Source organism: Panthera tigris, chromosome C1 (genome assembly GCF_018350195.1).
Source record: "Panthera tigris isolate Pti1 chromosome C1, P.tigris_Pti1_mat1.1, whole genome shotgun sequence".
NCBI lineage: Eukaryota > Metazoa > Chordata > Mammalia > Carnivora > Felidae > Panthera > Panthera tigris.
This window is the reverse complement of record NC_056667.1, coordinates 201,698,420-201,717,579: the sequence shown is the minus strand read 5'-3', so window position 1 is coordinate 201,717,579 and position 19,160 is coordinate 201,698,420. Positions and strand designations below refer to the sequence as shown.

The 19,160-nt window shown below is 57.8% G+C and overlaps 1 protein-coding gene across 1 annotated transcript in view; it reads right to left on the bottom strand.

Moving 5' to 3' along the window:
* Positions 1 to 19,160, bottom strand: part of SPEG (striated muscle enriched protein kinase) — a 49,619-nt gene that overhangs the window by 1,405 nt on the left and 29,054 nt on the right. Inside the window, exons 19-42 of the mRNA XM_042995388.1 lie at positions 18,756 to 18,879; positions 18,463 to 18,638; positions 16,024 to 16,136; positions 15,411 to 15,579; positions 15,064 to 15,160; positions 14,738 to 14,938; positions 13,147 to 13,204; positions 12,486 to 12,563; positions 12,201 to 12,379; positions 11,663 to 11,689; positions 10,820 to 10,972; positions 10,592 to 10,634; positions 9,576 to 9,644; positions 7,334 to 9,308; positions 6,918 to 7,049; positions 4,239 to 4,355; positions 3,931 to 4,098; positions 3,696 to 3,818; positions 3,373 to 3,540; positions 2,670 to 3,285; positions 1,973 to 2,212; positions 1,667 to 1,890; positions 526 to 601; positions 174 to 323 (exon numbers count right to left, since the gene is read on the bottom strand). Coding sequence (XP_042851322.1) covers positions 174 to 323; positions 526 to 601; positions 1,667 to 1,890; positions 1,973 to 2,212; positions 2,670 to 3,285; positions 3,373 to 3,540; positions 3,696 to 3,818; positions 3,931 to 4,098; positions 4,239 to 4,355; positions 6,918 to 7,049; positions 7,334 to 9,308; positions 9,576 to 9,644; positions 10,592 to 10,634; positions 10,820 to 10,972; positions 11,663 to 11,689; positions 12,201 to 12,379; positions 12,486 to 12,563; positions 13,147 to 13,204; positions 14,738 to 14,938; positions 15,064 to 15,160; positions 15,411 to 15,579; positions 16,024 to 16,136; positions 18,463 to 18,638; positions 18,756 to 18,879 — 5,476 coding nt within the window. The remainder of the gene's footprint in view (positions 1 to 173; positions 324 to 525; positions 602 to 1,666; positions 1,891 to 1,972; positions 2,213 to 2,669; positions 3,286 to 3,372; positions 3,541 to 3,695; positions 3,819 to 3,930; positions 4,099 to 4,238; positions 4,356 to 6,917; positions 7,050 to 7,333; positions 9,309 to 9,575; positions 9,645 to 10,591; positions 10,635 to 10,819; positions 10,973 to 11,662; positions 11,690 to 12,200; positions 12,380 to 12,485; positions 12,564 to 13,146; positions 13,205 to 14,737; positions 14,939 to 15,063; positions 15,161 to 15,410; positions 15,580 to 16,023; positions 16,137 to 18,462; positions 18,639 to 18,755; positions 18,880 to 19,160) is intronic.

Genomic DNA, 19,160 nt, shown 5'->3' with positions numbered 1-19,160 from the left:
GCTTAAAGGCATCAGTGGTGGAGAGAACAACCATTTAAAAGTAGTGGTGTATTAGTGGTGGCCGGGGAGGAATTGGGGTGGGGGGGGGGGGCTTCGGCTCAGGCTTGGCCAGGGTGGTCTGAGGCCGCGGGCAGGCAATGCCAGATGGGTTGGCAAGTGTGGGGCCTACTCACCAGGGGTGTACCGAGAGGACCTTCCGCAAGAAGAGTGTGGCGCTTTGGGAGGTGTTAGGGTACAGCTGGAAGGCATCAAAGCGGCCCCCCACAATCCGAGCCTCTGTTTCCTGGGGGTCTGGCTCATAGAACGGGGAGCGTCCACTGAGCCTGTTGTGGAGACGGTTCAGTTGATGCATGCGGACCGAAGGTCAGCTCACAGCCCCAGGGGGACGTTAGTGTGGGGGTTCAGAAGGGCACAGTGCTCAGAGATAAGTCTACTGAGCCTGAGCTGGGCGTGTGCATTGTGTGCTGGGGAGGCTGTGAGCGGGGAGAGGGATGTAGGCGGAAGGTGGGTCCTAGGGGCACTCACATGATGTAAGTGAGCACACCCGCTCCCCAGATGTCCGTGGCGGAACCGATGGGCTCTCCCTTCACCATCTCAGGAGCTGACGGGAGACAGAGGCCAAGTTGAACCAGCTTCCTGATGGCAGGGGAGCGGGAGAGACAAGGGAGGCCCCTGGGGGCTGGGGGAGCAGGACAGTGCCCAGGTCACAAGACCATGGGCGCAACCAGAGCAACAGGCCCTGGATCCAGCAGGTCGAATGGGAGTTGGGTGGCCCCCAGCGGAGATGTGGGCTGCCTGAGGAATTGGCCCAGGTACTGAATGGTGGGGTCCCCAGAACTGCAGAGGTACTGGGAACCAGGGCCATTAGCTCCCTCGGATCAGCCCTGAGGTAGGGCACCCATTCACAAAAAGCGTGGCCAACACCAAGGTTAAGAGCCTTTGAAATCAGCCTGGCTGGCTCTAATCCCAGGCCTGTCCTTCTAGCCGTGGGATGTTGGCAATGTACTAAACTTGTCTGGCTCTCCATTTCCTCATCTGTAAAGTGTGGCTTGTAGAATAACTCCAAGGAATAGAGATGATGAGCATAAAGTATTCAGTAGGTAGCTAAACGGTAGCTGGTTTACCTTATGTATATAGATTAATGATTGATCTCCTCTCTGTCCAATTTTATCAAATCCTGGCTCTACCATTTATAAACTGTCTGATATTGGACAAATACTTAACCTCACTGCACCTCTGTTTCGTCTGTAAAATGGGGGTAATGTTATGCCAATCTCTAGGGCTACTGAAAATATCATCCATGGCGGGTGTCTGGGTGGCTCAGTCAGTTAAGCGGCTGACTGTTGATTTCACTCAGGTCATGATCTCATGATTCGTGAGTTCAAACCCCGCATCAGGCTCTGTGCTGACAGTGTGGGGCTTGCTTGGGATTCTCTCTCTCCCCCTCTCTCTGCCCCTCCCCAACCCATGCTCTCGTGTTCTCTCTCTCTCTCAGAAAAAATAAACTTAAGAAAAGAGAGGAGAGAAAATGCATGGAAAGAACCGAATTCGTTGCTCGCATATAATAAGCACTCAATAAATGGCACATACGTGAGTGAAGCAGAGTGAGCCCCGGCTTCCACCCCTCTGGTAGCACCCCAACCCCCGGCTGGCATGACGCCCTCACCCATGAACTCCAGCGTGCCTGTGCGGTGGCCAAGGGGCCGCAGGGCCCGGGGGTTGTAGGGCTGGGCACTGCCGAAGTCCACAATCTTGAGGGCGTTGTCAGGGGCCAGCAGCAGGTTGTCAGGCTTGATGTCCAGGTGCAGCACGTGGCGGCCGTGGAGGTAGTCCAGGCCTTGTAGCAGCTGCACCACATAGGTGGCCACATCGTCCTCTGAATACCGGAACCTGGGGGGGCCCGGGCGGAGCAGGTGACATCCCAGCTCAGCTGCCCCCACTTGCTCCCTGCTCCCCCGGGTCGCCGGGTTACCTGTCGCTGAGCCCACAGAGGAGCTCCCGGTTCCCGCAGCTCTCAGCGATGAGCACGAGGTAACGCGGGGTGATGTAGGCCTCGTGCAGGGACATGAGCCGTTCGTGGTGCAATGCCCGCAGCACTTCGTACTCCTGCAGGACGCGCCGCTTGCCCTCAGCCGCGTAGGGCACGATCTTGGCCACGAACGTCCGCCCGGTGGCGTTCTCCCGGCATGCACGCACTACACCGAAGCGGCCCCTACGTGTGTATGCGGGGGGACACCACACGATCAGAGAAGACGAGGTCGGGGAAGCAGGGACCCCCAGCAGCAAGTATGCAATGGTTCTGAGCGTGGCCTCTCAAGTTCAATCCTAGGAGCCTGGATGGGAGTCTCAGCTCTGCCACTTACTGGCTCTGTGCCTCAGGCAAATCCCATAACCTGTCCAACCTCAGTTTTCCTATCTGTGAAACGGCTGATGATAATAATGCAGTCTCTGTCTGTCTCTCAGGGTTGTGAAGATCAAATGGTATCATATGATTAAAGAGCTTAGCACAGTGCCTGGCAGAGAAAATCTGAATTTAATATGCCAGGCACCCAGATCTCAGTCCCTCCCCAACCCTGCCCAGGGCAACCTGATCTTCTCTCTGAATTGCTGTTCCCTACATCCCATCCACTCCCCACTCCGTCCTCTGTCCCTTCCCCAGACCCACTTGCCTGGCCTTCTCCTCTAGGAAGGTGTAGGGTTTCTGAGGGGGCCCCTGTCGAAGAGCGGTGCCCTCTGGCCCAGGAGAGCTGGGGGGACCACCCACAGGGGAGGTGACCACCTCCTTGGCCGGGCTGAGGCTTCGCACAGTCACCTTGGTGGGCTCGGGAGGGGGCTCGGGGGCTGGGGGCTCAGGGGCTGGGGGTGCAGACACAAAGGAGGTTACCATATACAGGGGAGTAGAGGAAGACGCTGGTTTAACCCCTTGAGGGGTGGAGGCTGGGGTTGGGGTCCCAGTGTCAGGGATGGAAGACTTGGGCTCACTTGGGGTGGCCTGGGCACTGGGTGGGGCGGGCTCTGCTTGCTGGGCAGCCTGCAGGCCTCTGTGCTTTCGTGGGGGGGTTTGGGGTGGTGGACCCACGGCCTTGAGGGAGGACAAGGCCTGACTGGGGGGTGTTGGGGGACATGAGGGGCTGAGAGCGGCTGACTGAGGGGCTGGGGGAGCAGGAGCTGGGGTGGGAGTCTGGGATGGGGCCAGTGAGGTAGGAGAGTGAGGAGGCGGGGCCCTGGCTGGCCCTGAGGTAACAGGGGCGTCTTGGTGAGCAGCAGATGGCAGAACTGAGGAATCTAAGTGGAGAGAAAGAAAATCATCACCATGGTACCCCTGGGGCAAAACCATAGTTCTCTGGCCACCCCCCGTCCTGTCCCACTGACCTTGTGTGCCCCTGACGATGACCTTCTCGGAAGGGTTGCTGAAAGGCCCTTGCCCAGCACGGTTGGCACAGGCCACACGGAATCTCACGGTCACACCGATTGGCAGGTGGGTCACGTTGTAGTAACAGTCAGGGATGCCTGAGCTCACAGGGTGCCAGGCAGACTCCCCTGTAGGGCAGCATGGGGGAGGGGCTGAGGCCACAGAAGGGGTGGCCCAAGCTCCCAGGGCTATCTGTGAGGAGCCAGGGAGGGCAACTGTCTCCCGGGACCCGTGCACCTCCCAGCTCCCACCCCCTCTTCCGCCAGCCTGCCCCGTCCCTCACCATCCACCCGCCGCTCCAGCGTGTATGTGCAAGGTGCCCGGCTATCTCCTGGCTTCCAGAGCACCAGTGCCGTGTCCTGGTAGGTCTGGGGCACCTCAGGAGGAGCTAACTTTCCTGGGATGCCTGGCAAGAGGAAGGGAGCCCCAGTGAGCCCCTGTGCCCCAGCTTAGGGACCCTCAAACCCTAGCCCACCACGTGCCATCGCTGCCCCCCTCAGTCCCTGCCCCTAGCTCACGGGCCACAGCCACGGTACAGGAGCTGGTGATGCTGCCCAGGACATTGGTGGCCGAGCACTCATAGAGCCCAGCATGTCGCTTGCCCACCCGGGGGATGCTTAGCAGCTGCCGTCCATCTTTACAGGACACGATGATCACTGAGGGCTCTGATCGCAGGGACTGTTTGTCTGCGGGCCGGGAAGAGCAGAGGGGGCTGCTGAGTGAGACGGCTCCAGGCCCCCCTCCCCAGTTACCACCTCCCCTGAGCATCCCCTGGCTGTGGGACCACTTGCCTGCCCGCTGTCTGTGACAGGAGTGTTCTCCTTACCTTTCATCCAGGAGATGTGGGGTGCAGGGCAGGCCGCTGGCAGACAGAGCAGGGTGGCTGCCTCTCCCTCCAGCAGCACCTGGTCCTTGAGTTTGATGTGGAAGACCGGAGGGAAATCTGCAGGGAGGACAAAGACAGCCATGGGTCTGCAGGAACCCCAGCTCACTTACAAAGGAGGGAAGGGAAGATGTGTGTGAGAGCGGGGGCTGCCAGCAGGAAGCAGAGTGAAAAGTTGTCCCTTCCCAGTCAGATGTGGGAAGGAGAACCCCAACACCATGCCTTTGAGAATTTTCTTTAGGGTATCACCTCCTCTGGGTGTAGAACTAGCTTTTTCTTTCGTTGACTATTGAAGATGCTTGGGAGCTACCTCATAATGTTTGTAAAGCGCTTGGAGTGGGGCCTGGAACTAAGTAAGTGTTCTGTAAGCATCTGTTAAATAAAGGAAAAACAAATATTGGAACACTATGCTGATTAAGATTTTGAAATACCCACTCCTGTGGGGCACCACAGTAAAGTGAGAGGAGCCAGTGACTTGGGCACAGACTGCTGAGATTGAACATTACGTTCAATCAAAACGCATCATCTCGAAAGATCCAAAGTCAAGGCAAACGGGGCAAACCCCGGAAGTGTGTCAGCCTCCCCGGCCCCTTACCCCACCTGGGGTCTGGGCACACGGTCCCAGACCTCGTATATATTCCTTCGGGTCAGCTAAGTAGCGAGAGCTTCTTCAGGGACAAGAGACAGTATCTGTATGACCTTGGACCATGTTTTGTCTGTAAATCGAGGAAAATCCTAACACAAAGCTCCTAGGCTGTGAGAATTAAAAGAGGTATGGAAAGTGCTTAGCATGTATCTAACATGTAATAAGTGCTCACAAATGTTAGTTTTTATTGTTGTCAGGATTACTATCCCGTTGACATGCCCAGTAGAGGAGCTAAGGCCAGACCCCCAGAGAAATAGGCTGTTTCAGCAAAGCTGGCTTCATAGCTGGCTGGTGAGTGTGTCCAAGCCTGGGCTGTGGATGGGTCAAGGTCTTTGCCGCTGTACAGCCTGCCTGTGGCTCCTTGGTGTCCTGAGGATTTGCATTCCTGCTCCCTGGAAAGTCTCTTTAGAAAAATCCCAATCTGGTCGAGACCAATGCGGGGTGGGGTATGGGGCACATTTTTCATGTGGGAAGAGAGCTGACGGGTCGATACCCCTGGGAGCCCCAGCTGCTGCCTGTCTAAAGAACCAGGAGGGAGCAGAGGTGGGGATGAGCTGCGTAGGGGAGGGATGATCAGCCAGAGTGGATATCAGGAGAGCCAGCATGACCCCTCCTTTCACACTATACCCCAGTATTCCCTAGGAGGGGTCCCACACCGAGGCGCCAACAATGCAAAGTAAATATAGTTTCATCAGTGGCCACCTCCAGGCCAAGTGAGGGTACTGGGGAGAGGGGAGAGGGAGGGGGGCCAGGAGGAGACGTGAAAGGTGACCCCAGCTCAGCCCTGCCAGCCCCACCTCCATTCCCGCAGAGGCCAGCCCTAGTTGGTAAAGTGGACGGGGGATAGCCTTCTTCCTGCAGGGAGGGGGCAGAGGATGAGGTAAGGGGACACTGCCTCGGCAGAAAATCAGCTGCACAAGCAAAATGCAGCTGGGAGAGAAGCCCCAGTGGGAAGGAATCAGCTGTCCCTGGGCCTCAGTGCTGGCTTATCTCTCTTTCCCTGCCTCTTCCACCCCTGCCCCCACCGGCTGGCCTCCTTCCCTCCCCTTTGCTCACTATAGGCCCTGCTGCCTTAAGAAAGACACCCCAGCTCCCCTGGCCAAAGATGGACACAGTCACCCTGCGCCCAGCGGAGGCACGGCTGGAACGGTGCTGAGGAGTTTTATCAGGAAACTGGGGAAGATCGGAGCGGTGACTGATACAGATCCCGCACACAGCAGGGTTTGGTGGGCCTGCTCTTTTCTGCGTGCTGGTCTGGAAAAGCTGCCCTCCCCCCAAAAGCCTTTGTCTGGGGTCCTTGAGGAACGAGCCCTTTTCTGGTGGGGAACTGGGGTGACCCCAGGTGGAAAATACCTCTCTCCCTGCAGCCCCAGGATACTTGGGCAGAGAAACAGACCAGGGCATATGCCAAGTCCCCCACCCCTCAGCAAAGAGCCCTGAAGACTGCTTGTCCCCACACAAGTGCCTTCTGTGGGGGCAGGGAGGACAGGAAGGGGCAGCGAGGGTGTTCAGGGCTCTGGAGGAGTAGAGAATTGGGGGCACAGTCCAGATTGTGGGCCACTGGGCTGGGAGAAAAAGAATGTCTTTGTACATACACACATTTGGAGGGGGAGGCTAGCCAAAGAGAGGCATAAGTACGGTGTCCCAAAGCCACCTCTGGGTTCTGGCTACAGAGGACCGTGCAGTCCAACTCTCGGCTAGCATGGCTAAACCTGTTTCCTCACCCATAAAATAGGGATGATGATAAGAACAGTTCCTAAACAACGTGGGAAGGTTAGATGAGGCAGCGCTTGTAAAGCACTTACTAGGACATTCAGCATTACTAGTCAACAGGATCAGTTAATGCTATTATTATTGTTGTTCTCCCGACTCTGGGTCCCTTCCACTACTGCCCAGCGTCCTCAAGGTGGGCTCCACCCAGCTATGACCGCTCCTGAGGCAGGGAGGGGGCTACTCACCCAGCAGGCCTCTATTACCTGACTCACTGCGCACATACTGGTGACCCAAATCCTCCTGGGCACTGGCAGAGAGGTTTGGCTGTGATAACCCCTTGTCCTTTCGCAGCCGAGAGAAGCCCCAGCGAAGCCGCCTCCGGCTTTCCCCAGGAGCTGTGAAGACCCAGGCCACCGTAAGCCCTGGCCCAACCAGTGCCAGAAAGCTCCCACCTCCCTGAGGCCCTCAGCCCAGGGAAGTAGAGAACTTCTAGCCCCCACCGCAGCCTGCTCCCAAACCAGCCTCAGCCCCCTCTCCAGGACCTCCAGCTCCTCCTCCCAGAGCCTCCCTCCAGCCCTCCCACCCTCTTCCGGGCTCTGCACCTGTCATCACAGCTCCACCCCACCCCCCACCCGCACGTGTTCACACATTTACCGGCCACTCTGCCCCTGTCCCTCACCCGAGGAGCCGGACGTAGCGCTGGCCTCGGAGCCCAGGGACTCTGCGGAAGGCGTGCTGGCGCCGGCCTGGGCCGCCAGCTGGTTGTGTGCGAGGCCGAAGCGCCGCAGACTCTCGCCCTCCGACGTGGCCCTGCGCAGCCGTCCAAACAGCGGCGTGCTGCGACCCGATGCGCCCCCTGAGTCCTCGCTGCTGCCGCTGCGCTGCAACCGGCTGGACAGCCGCTCGAGCGTGGAGCTGAGCCTCCTGCGCACGGCCAGCACCGGGGAGCCCCGCGCCGAGCTGCCGCCCTCCGAGCTCTCCCCGTCCCCACCGCGGGCCTCCCAGGCTGGGTGGCGCTGCGCGGGCGGGGTCCGCCGCAGACGCTGGGACAGCGACAGCGAGAGGCGGCGGACGAGGCCCGGCTCCCCGACCGCCCTGAGGTCTTGCACGGAGCGGGAACGCTCCGGCCGTCGCACCAGCTCCAGTGGCGTTCCTGCCGGGCTGGGCCGGTACATGCCGTCCTCCTCCTGGGCCCCGCGAAAGGGGCCGCGTTCCTCTGAGCGCGAGCGGCTCAGCAATCGCAGCCCCCGCGACAAGGGCGACTCACGGCTGCGCTTGAACTTGGCCTCGAATACAGCCTCTGACTCTAGGTTCTCGATGCTGCTACTGAGACTGCTACCTGGCCTGCGGGGCACTGTGGGCACCCGGGCTTTCTCGGCTAGCACTGGGGGCGCCCCGGCTGAAGGCACGCGCTTCTCGGAGGCTCCCGGAGGTGGGGAGGCCACCCGGGCAAACACAGCAGGGTGGGGTCTGGGCTCTGATGGAGATGCCCCAGGGCTCTGCAGGGGGCCCGTCGTGTGACCTGACAGCTGGAGCGACTGCATGATCTGGGCATAAGGTGTGAGGGGGGCCACTGGGGTTTGCGGAGTCACAGAGGGCTGTGTGGGCTTGGGGGCTGGGACCGGCTCCGGCGTGGACTCTGGGGCCTTCTCTTGGGCAGGCTGGGGTGCCAAGGGCTGCGGGGCATCACTGGGTGTGGTGGTAGGAGGTTTCAAAGACTTGGGGACACTGGATTTGGGGGCGCTGGGCCTCGCAGGGCTGGGTGGTTGGGCCTCACTGAGGGCAGACAAGGAGGGAGACTCCTGTAGCCTGCGGGCCCCAAGCCTGGCCACGGGGATCTCGAGGGGCGCCCCAGCACGGCGGTGCCTGCCCCGGGGCTCCGCCTCTCCCTGTGAGAAGCTGCTACTCTTCTGCAGGCCCCGGGTCTCAGGTGGGGGCTGGTGTCGAGGGGCTGCCTCGCTGGAGGCAGCCCGTGCCAGCCGGGGATCCCGGGCACGGTCCCCCAGGCTCTCTAGCAGGGGGCCCCTGAGGCCACTGACCTTGCCATCCTCAGGGCCTCCCCGCAACAGCCGCTGGCGCAGGGCCTGCAGCCTCTGGGCATACTCACCCTCACCCAGGCCTCCCCGGGTCAGGCGGGTGGCGCCCGGGCTGGGGCTTCGGCGCTGTGGCAGCTCCACAGAGGCTGCCTTGTGCAGGCCCCGGCCCGGCTCCCTCGGCCCGGCCCGGGGCAGGGCACTCTCGGCAGAGGTGCCCCTCCGGAGCTCTTTCCGCTGGGGGCTGGACCCAGCTTGGGGCTCCTGGCCTGGGGAGGGGAGGGCCTGAGGGCTGGGGGCCTCCTGGTCCTGAGAGGGGGCCCTTCCCTCCTCCTGCCAGTCCATGGGGGTGGCCGTGCCAGCCTCTGGGGCGCCCAGGGCCTCATCCTCAGTGGGAATGTCGGTGAGGGACACCCGGGAACCCGAGAACTCAGGCTGCAGTGGCCGGGGCACTGAGGGCAGCTCCTCCAGCTCTTCCTCCTCAGAGTCAGAGGAAGACGAGAGCCCCCCACTGGGGGGCGGTCTTCTGGGTATGGCTACCCACACCCGCTCTGGGGGTGCCCGCAGCAGCTCAGGGATGGGGCGCAGCACCAGGTGGCACTTGTAGCTGATCTGGGAGCGCTGGAGACAAGGTACTAGAGTCAGACCTGAGAGGGGCCCCCGGGGCCAGACTGACCCACTCAAGCCCACCTCAGCCCCAGGGGAGAAGACCCCAGGCAGGCGGAGGGTTGGGGAACAGGAGTGAAACTGGGGGTTGAGAGAATAAAAAGTAGATGAAGACAGACGAGTGGGGAGCGAGGGCACGTGATAGAAACAAGGCAGGGTTCAGGAGAAAAACTGCGGAGCGAAAAGGTGGAAGGCACAGAGGCAGGGCCCAGGCAAACTCACCTGCCACCTCCGCCTGGAGAGGAACAGCTTTAAGTGATCCGTGCTCACCTCTGCGCCCTTGGCCTGTGTCTGCAAACCCAGGAAAGAGGGCCTGAGGAAAAGTCCTCTGTCAACCTAGACCCTCAAGGTTTGGCAACAGAGAGGCAAAGTCCACAGCAGGGGACAGTGGACTGGGCAGCATTGAGTCTGGGTTCCTAGGGGTCCCTTCCCCTTAGATCTGTCACGGCTCCCACAGCCAAGGTGCCTACGTATGACAAAATCCCTGAACCTAAGTGGAAGGGCAGAAAGTCAGTGGCTCTTCGTGTGGGTTTGGGGCTTACGCCAGGGCTCTTACACCGTCTTGGCACATTGGCTGCCCTCAGGAGCCTGCACTTGGGCCCCTGGCCTGGGCTCCACTCCCCAGCTCACCACCTGTCTCACGCAGAGCTGGCGTCCCAGACATCTGGAGCTTTGGTGGGCCAGGCGGAGACAGATATTTCCCTCAGTCTCCCACCCAGGTGTCTGAAAAGAGCTCATTTATGATCTGAGAGACAAGGCTCATAATCCAAGGACGGATACCAGAATGACCTCAACCTTCAGTTGACCCAGCATAACACTCAATGGATGGTTTATTCAGTCACTCTTTCTGGGTCATATGCTGAACTCCACCCCTCTGCCCTGTGGTGCTGGGGTTTGAAGATCAATGAGTGAGAGTTCTGGCCACACAGAGCTCAAAACCAAGAGACCGGTCTAGCCGGGCCACCCACCAACCGCAGGGCGGGACAGAGGCAGACACACAGGAGTGAGGAGGACCAGGGCTGGTCTTGAGAGCCAGGGAAAACCCTGATGACTTTGCTTATTAGCAAAACAGGAGTAATAATGTCTTTCCATGCAGAGCTATTGTGAGGCTAACAGACCATATGGTTATAAATTGCCTCTCGCAGACTATACTGCACACAGTAGGTACTCAGTAAATGGAGCTGTTAATAATGTTCTCTCCCCCCACCTCTTCTACCACAACTTTGCAAGAGACTCACTTTGAACCAAGGATGTTCTAGGGTCTCCTCTGCGGTAGGCCTCCTGTAAAGGAATGAAGGTTAAGAAGGGCTCCATCACTCATTCAGAGAGCCAGTCAACACATGGGCAAACAGGGCCTGTAAGGAGTTGAGAGACTGAACATCTAAGGGCAGAGGCTGGGTCAGGAGTGGGGGACAGGCATGAGGGGACTCTGAGGGGTGGGGGGCTCCTCAGGACCCTGTACTCACAGCCGGTCCTGCACCAGCACTTTGATGAGGAAGCCCCGGGCCTCCCTGCTCAGGCTCAGAAATGTGGTCTCCTCGAAGGCCACGTTGTAGTTTCGAATGTTCATCAATGTCGTCCGATCGTTTTCCCCAACAAATGGGGAGATTCCTGTCAGACTGCAGAGGCAGAGAGGGCCAGCATGAGAGGTGGGTGGGGCCCTGGGCTGAGGCAGAGACTATGAGGGATGCCAGTGGGGACATGGGGCTGGGGACAGGTGGAGGCCCTGGGGCTCTGGGGAAGGCAGAGGCAGGGTGAATCCGAACAGAGGGCAGTCTTTCAGACTCTTGCCTGTCCTGCCGCCACCCCCCACTGCCAAATAGGTGAGGAGGCAGTACTGCTTTGAGACCTGAGCACCCAGGTGGGCCCTGCACCCATACTTTAGAGGACCTGTTTTGTCCCTCCTCCAGCCACGGCCTGTTCCTGAGGTGAAGAGTCTGTGCCCAGGGGATATGCGCCCTGAGCCTGAGCCTCTTTCTTCTACTGCCTGTTCTGAACACTCAGGGCCTTATAATACCCTGCCTAGATGGCACTGAGCCTGCACGGGCCTCTCTCTGTCCAGCCTCCCAAGCATGCTGCTAGCATGACCGCCCCTCACGGAGGAGCGTGGTGGCAGACAGAGCTTAGACTCGCAGCCCGAGGCATCCACGTTCATGCACGTGAGGCCCCTGACAGTGCAGGGGTGAGAAAGAGAAGGGGTGAGCTGCAGGCCCTAAACTGCTCTCCTGCCCCAGGCTCTGCAAATGTTAGGGGTGGGCCTGCTAGGAGACCATTGGAAACTGGGGTCCGTAGTGTAGAGGGGTCCTTACCAGAGGAAGGCAACAACGCCCACAGGCCTGTGGGGAAAAGAGAGTAATCGAGGGGTAAGTGGACAGCCCGCCTCCCACTAGCAGTGAGCGGTTTTCTGCAACCGCTAATCTAGTGAGGAGTGTCCTCACTGGGACAAATGGGCACAGGGATGCCTCCTTCCAGGAGGCCTCTCAACCCAGAGGTCTCAAGGTCCCTGGAGGAGTCAAGGGTCACGGCAGGGCCAGCCCAGGAAGCACAGAGGAGTCTGGGAGCCAAAGAGCTGGCCTCCCTCACTGCGGGGAGGCAAGATGGCCACAAAGGGGGAAGTCGCCGCACCTAGGGGAGATCAGGAGCCAAGGACGGACAGGGAGGGCTAAGGCCTTGAGTGACTGGGCCAACTCTGACTGATGAGGGGCAGGTAGAAACATGGTCAATAGACCTACTGTCAGAGGAGGAATCTGGGCTTAGTGAGGCTCCTCTCTGCCAGCGAGCAAGGCCCCAGCACGGCACTGAGGGAAGAGGCCCTGGCCCACCCGCGGCCCAGTATGCCAGCATTACCAGATGTCAGTGACTCCAGACACGGGGGTCTGATTGACAATCTCAGGTGCCACGAACTCAGGTGTGCCGTATTGGCAGTACTGGGGCTCTCCCGGAGTCAGCTCCTGGGCATTCCCAAAGTCACAGATCCTCACCTGCTCCTCACCCTCTGCGCCATCCCACACCATCAGGTTCTCAGGCTGCAGAACACAAGGGAAGGCATGGGAGCTGAGTGAAGAGGGGGGGATGCCCCACTGCCTGCCTCCCACGGGGGCTGCCTGCTCCCCACCCCCGCCTGCACCTCACCTTGACATCCAAGTGCAGCACATGGTTCTGGTGCAGGTAGCATATTCCCTCGAGCACTTGTTGCATGTAGGCCCGGATCTGTGGAAACAGGAGGCCCAAAGTCCGCGGGGGCAAGGGTGGGGTATTAGGTCTGCTCACCACCAGAGCTGTGGCAAGAGATCAGGCCATGCCTGAGAAGTGGCCTTCAGATGGCCGGCTGGTGGAGGTAGCTGAAACATAGGTTTGGGGTTCCTGAGATCTGAGGTCTCCAAGTACAACTGTATAGGTTGGGCACAGCACAAATATAGGAGGGAGCCATTTACATTATAATAAGTAGAACTGTGCAGTGTACAATTTGTACAGCCCTCCATGGCGGGACAGCAGTGAGACTAAATGGAGTCGAGGTGGGGCGCCTCCCGAGGGAAATATCTGAGGCATGTTTATGGGGGGAAGACTGGGAAACAACACAGGTAGGGGCCAGTGGGCCTACTGAGATTTACAGAGGACTGTGCAAGTCCCAGCATGGGAAGTCTGGTCCTGCCTGCCTAACAGTCCTCTCCACCACCACCCCTGGCCTATTCATGGGCATGGACGGCATGCCCAGGACCCACCCCTCAATTCTCAGAGCTCAGGTGGGTAACCACGGGTGCCCAACCTGACCCCTACCACCCACTGCCCTCACCTCAGACTCACACACGGTGGGTTTCCTGGCCATTCGCTCCAGCAGCTCCTCTGTGCATCTATGTCCCAGATCAAGGAGAACAGTGACAGCAGGGCCAACTCCTGGGCCCTCCCCGGGCAGTGCCCTCTACCCCTAGAGCTCAAGTCAGATCCCGGCTCTGCGCAGAGTTCTCTTTCCCCTTAAAGCATATGTAATACCAGTTCTGTGTTTCCACCCTTTCCCTATCATCTGGGTGCATAGATGGGACCACCCTGCTTGAACTCTCATTTGCTGTGGGGTCTCAGGCAAGTCACCCAACCTCTCTGAGCCTAGGTTCCCTCAGGTGGAGAATGGGGATGACATCTTCACTCATACCCCTCTGTTAGCTATTTAAAAAGGCCAAGTTAGAGGGGCGCCTGGGTGGCTCAGTCGGTTAAGCGTCCGACTTCAGCTCAGGTCATGATCTTGCGGTCCGCGAGTTCGAGCCCCGCGTCGGGCTCTGGGCTGATGGCTCGGAGCCTGGAGCCTGCTTCCGATTCTGTGTCTCCCTCTCTTTCTGCCCCTCCCCCGTTCATGCTGTGTCTCTCTCTGTCTCAAAAATAAATAAACGTTAAAAAAAAAAAATTAAAAAGGCCAAGTTAGAGCAGAATTTTGTGGACCACGGATGGAACTTCTTGCCTCTTTTTGAGAATGACCCGTGACATTTAACAAATGGTCATTTTTCTGAGGTTTGGGCTCTTATAGTGCAGACTGGAAGGCTGGTGTGAAGGATATGGTCACCCTGCTAGTGGGAGAGACAAGCTGACCACCTTATCACAGTGTGCCTCTGTTTAAACAGAGCTCTCATGGAAGGGCAAAATCTATTCTTCATGAAAACAACCTTTCAAATAAAACCAGTCCTGATGCTCATCTGAAATGGGGTCACTTCGAAAGTTTGAATATATTGTACTGTATTTCGTGTACACGCCTTTTGTTAGCCATGTGACCTTGGATGACTTACTTAATCTCTCTATACTTCAGTATTATCATCTGTAAAATGGGGATAAAAAAATTCCATGACATAGGTACATACGAGGATTAAATAGGTTAATATTGGCAAAACTTAGGAGCACTGCCGGGCACCCACTAAATGCTATGTAAGTTTAAGCTAAAAGGGGTGCCTGGGTGGCTTGGATGGTTGAGAGTCTGACTTCAGCACAGGTCATGATCTCGCAGTTCAAGAGTTCAAGCCCCGCATCAGGCTGTGTGCTGATAGCTCAGAGCCTGGAGCCTACTTCAGATTCTGTGCCCCTCTCTCTCTCTGCCCCTCCCCCGCTCATCCTCTGTCTCTGTCTCTGTCTCTGTCTCTCTCTCTCAAGAATAAACATTAAAAAAAAAAAATTTAAAAGACAGGGGTGGGGGGGAGCTAAAAAGTGTTGTTTTTTGCAGAAGTCTCCAGACTCTACTCTGTAAAGTTCTGACAAGATGTCTTCAGAACTCCCAATCATCGATGGGAACATTTCCTAATAGGTGGTCAGTACCTCCTAAAGGTCAATGGGACCACTTTGTGAAGTATAAAACATGTTGCTAATTGGCCACGTGTCCCCTACCCGCCCAACCTATCCCAGGATACAGCTCGGTGACAATGACCAGTCCCCGACGCCTCTCAAAGGCCTCATGGAAGTAGAGGACGCAGTCGTGCTGAAGCCGGGCCAGCAGCCGGGCTTCCCGCCATGCTGATGCCTTTGGCTTGGCCTGGCTGGGGATGAACTTGGCTGCAAACTCCAGGCCGGAGCTTCGCTCCACCACGCGCCGCAGGTAGGAGAAGGCACCCCTGGGTGACGACACAGGGAGGTGAGGGGCTCCGTCATCAAGGTAGCCCTGGCTCTCCAAGGCCTCCTAGCCTCAGACCCAGGCGCCCTTGGCTCCCAGGCTCGGCACTCTCTCCCAGCCCCACACCTGCCAATCTCTTGATGGATGTCATAGAAGTCGCTGAGTCTCCTTCCTCGCTGTTCCTCGGCCTCCCCGGCCCCCTCTACTTCCATGGCTGTCTGGGCTGGGGAAGAGATGCCCGGTGTTAGGTGGGGGAAGGCAAGAGAGTAACGAGGGCAGAGACCGGGACAGGCAAGGCAGATGAAGGAGACAAAAGAGGACCAGGAATGTTGGGGGCCCGACGTGGGGTGCCGGGGCTGGAAGACAGTGGTGGTTTAAGAGGGAAGGGCCTGGTGAGTGGTTCCTGGCTGGGGGCTCACATGGCATTCCCAAGAATAAGCATTCTGCCTTTCTCCCTTCGCATTCCAGCCCACCTGAACGCACAGCCAACTCTGCTTTGCAGGAGACTTCGCCAGCCAGGTTCCGTGCAGTGCAGGTATAGACGCCTCCATCCTGGGTCCCTGTGCTGAGCACCACCAGGGAGCACTCGCTCTCTTCATACACGAAGCTCACATGGCTACTCTCGGTCAGCAGCACCTCGTCCTGCAGAGTTGGCCGTCACCTCCAGCCCAGGCCTGGCTTGACCTCTACCTGGGACCCACCTTTATCTCCATGACTGAGACCCAGTCTCAGCCCTACCTCAAGGGCCAGGAACACTCCTACCCCACGGCTCGATATTATCGCTGCCCCAGGGGCCTTGCTCCCTTCAGCACCCGAAACTGGCTCCACTTTATTTCCCAGTAATAGCCCTGCACCACCCAGTTAGTCCCCTGGTTCCTGAAATACCCACGAGTGTCACACGGCACCCTGGGTCCCGTTTTCTTCTCCTAGCCACACCTCTGGCAGCACCTTTGTTCTTCTCTGTCCAGGCTCCCCTCCTCCTAAGGTTGCCAAGACCCCTCCTGTCCAGAAATCCCTCCTCCCTTACCCTCAGGCTCCCAGCCAGCCCCATGCTAGGACTCCCTGAGGCCTTTGTCACCCTCTGACCTTGTACCACATGATGTCTGGCAGTGGTTTCCCCTCCACCACTACAGCAAAGCGTGCGGTTTCCCCAGCCCCGACCTCCACGTCCTCCATGATGGACTCAAATCGAGGGGCCTCTGAAATACACAGGGGTGGGGTGAGGAAGGGAAGGTGACAACACTGAGGTCATGAGGGCGTGCCTTTTCAGTCCCTCTCCAAGCCCTCCCTCCCTCAGCAATAGGCTCAGGCAGAACACCAGAAGCCCCTACACCCCAGCACCCCAACCACCGGGGTCTCAAACTCGGCCCCTGGGAACACCAGAGTTCCTTGCCTGTAAATCCATATGTGATGTTCTCCAAATCCCAGAAAACCTAAGCCAGAGGGTGCAGCCTTGCTTTGCTGGACCCTCAGTGTTCATTTGCCAGCTCTGAAACTAGGAGATTTTCACACACAAAAGAAATCTGGATTTCCTGCCTCTCTTGAAAAAATCAGGATTGGCCATGCTGAGTGAGCCTCTTCCCTCACTGCATTAATGGGCTGGCGCAGAGTGGCTTGATGCTGCCCCCTGTGGGTGACCGCCCTTCTGCACAGCCCTACCTCGGGCTTTACTGTCCTGGGCCCCGGAAGGCAGCTCAGGCTGTGACCCTGAATTAAATTCGCGGATGGCATTGCCTGTATCTTGACGTTTTCTCTCTGAATCTTGTTTAAATGTTTAAAGGCGCCTTTTGCCATCTGGGAGATGACAAGATGAACAAACAGATACCAATCCTCAGCTTTGCTCTCCCACATGTGACAGTGATTTCATTCTCTACGCATATCATGCGGTCATGTTATTTCCTGGCAGAGTGGCTTCTAATTCTCGGAATGGAATTAAATACCTATTCTAGCGTGCTTCACAGAGGAACCTGTGACTTCCCAGTGCCCCACCTCCTGAGCATGTTTGAGGGTCTCAGCTTTAAGAGGAATGGGAGTGAGCAGGCCCTGAGGGAAGAACAGGGGCACAGGGCAGGGACCACCACCCATCACAGGCACCCAGTCTGACTTTGTAGAGATAAAAGGGGGGCTCCCTGGGAGTGAAGAAGACCCTACCGTGGGGCAGATATGGAGGAAGGAGGCAATTCCACTTGCCCTGCCTGGGGGCTGGGGGGTGGTGGGCACAGTGGGAGGGGCATGAAGATCCAAGCCCCAGGCCTGTTCTAGTCCCGGCTAACTGGAACACAGTGTCTCTCTCTCTCTCTCAGTCACTGTCCCAGCCTGGCTGGGCTGCAGGGCTCTCAGTGGCCAGGGCTTCCCAAACCCTAAGGCTCTTCCTCTATCTGGGAAGAAAAACGAGGAGCAAAGTGGCAGCTGGGTAGGAAGTGTCGGGGGGTGGGGGACGGGTGGAGAAGCTGGGCAAGGGAGGAAACACACAAAAGGGAGACAGGGACCCAGATGATCGGTGCCCACCCCCCATCCATATCAGGGCCAGCAGGGCTCCCTCACCTCTTCCTCACACACCCTACGGCCACTTCTCTTCCACGCTAAAGATCCCTTCCCACCCCTCGGGGAATCTGGTTTCTCGTCCAGAGGTGGTGGGGGGGTTACTCCGTGAAGGTCAAAGGACTGGAAGGTTTCAAGTGAACTTGAACAATTTTTTAAAAGCACCAGCAAATGTACATTTATCCAGATATGATTGCCTGTGCTAACTAAAATGTCACTTTCTTTGCCTTTGGTTGGAATTGTATCTACTCAGCAGGTAACACTGTTTAGCTCATGCTGATCTGAAGTTCTGAGTGGCGGGTACATATGCCTAGAGTTAATTAACAAACCGGAAAACAAGACAATTACTACTTAACGCATGCCACCGGTTGAGAGCCTACATCTTTAAAGGAGAAATTATAAAAAGGGTCCTCACTGCAAAGGCTGGCAGGGTCTGTCAAATAGACCAGTGCAAAAGGGCAGCCAGGGTCCCCAGAGCTGAGAGTCTGCTAATCAAATGTGCTCGCTTGGGCTTTTTTCTTTTTGAAATTAAACTTGGTCCCCTTACACTTGTTACATTTGAGGTGCTATTTCCTGTTGTGTTTAACACAGGAGCCAGGAGTTGGCCCTGGCGTTGGGCATCCAGGCTTGAATCCCAGCTCCTGTCCTTATCAAGTTGTGTGACCTTGGGCCTGTTACTTAGCATACTCTCCAAGCCTCAGTTTTCCCATCTGTCAAATGAGGATAATAACCAGTCCCATATCACAGGGCTAACGTAAATATTCCATGAGGTGATACACGGAAGGTATCTGGCACTGAGCCTGGCACATACTAGGTGCTCAATAAATATCTTATTCACACTATCACTGTTATTTCTGCTAGCATTCGTATTATTACAGCCATTAGATGGCCAGGCCTGACAGGAGGGTGTATGCACCCGGGGGGATAAGGCAAGGACCGTGGGCCTGACAGGGAGGAGAGGGAAGGAAGCGTCCTGCCACCCACCTGCCAGCTCCAGGGTGACTGAGCAGGCCTGTGTGCCGTGGCGGTTGCGGGCAGTGCAGGTGAGGGGCCCCACGTCTCGGCGGCTCACCCGGCAGATGCGAAGACAGTACTGGTCATCATCCGGCTGGCTCAGCTCGTACACACCTGCCCGTGCCTCTAGCAGAGCCCCTCGGCAGCTAAGAGACACGACAGGGAGGTCACCCAGCATCCGGGCACAGGGTGGGGGTCAGGCCAGGACGGCCAGAGCTGGACGGCCACATGTGGGGAATGAGGCATGCAAGGCAGGGACCCACCTTCTCCAGACGACCTGGGCCTCCACGTGGTTGAAGGTGACCGTGACACTGGTGGGCTGTCCCTCCACCACATACACGATGTCCGGCTTGTCCAACACAGCGGGCGCCTCCTCGAGTGGTGGGCCTGGATGGAGAAGAGCACGAGCTGGTGCTGGGCTTAATACCAGGTCGTTAGTGTCCTGTATGCTCTTAACCACCCGCCAACCACCATGGGAGCTCCGTGTTTACAGATGAGGAAGCTGAGGTTCAGAGAGGTTCAGCTATCTGTCTAGGGCGCATAGCCAGGAAGTAGCAGAGCGGGGACTTTGCCCCGAGCTTGTCCGACTCCAGAGCCTCAGCCTTGCCCACTGTGCATGCAGCTTTCAGGAGGAAAACGTGCTCGGACTGGTCAAGGTTGCCCCCAGC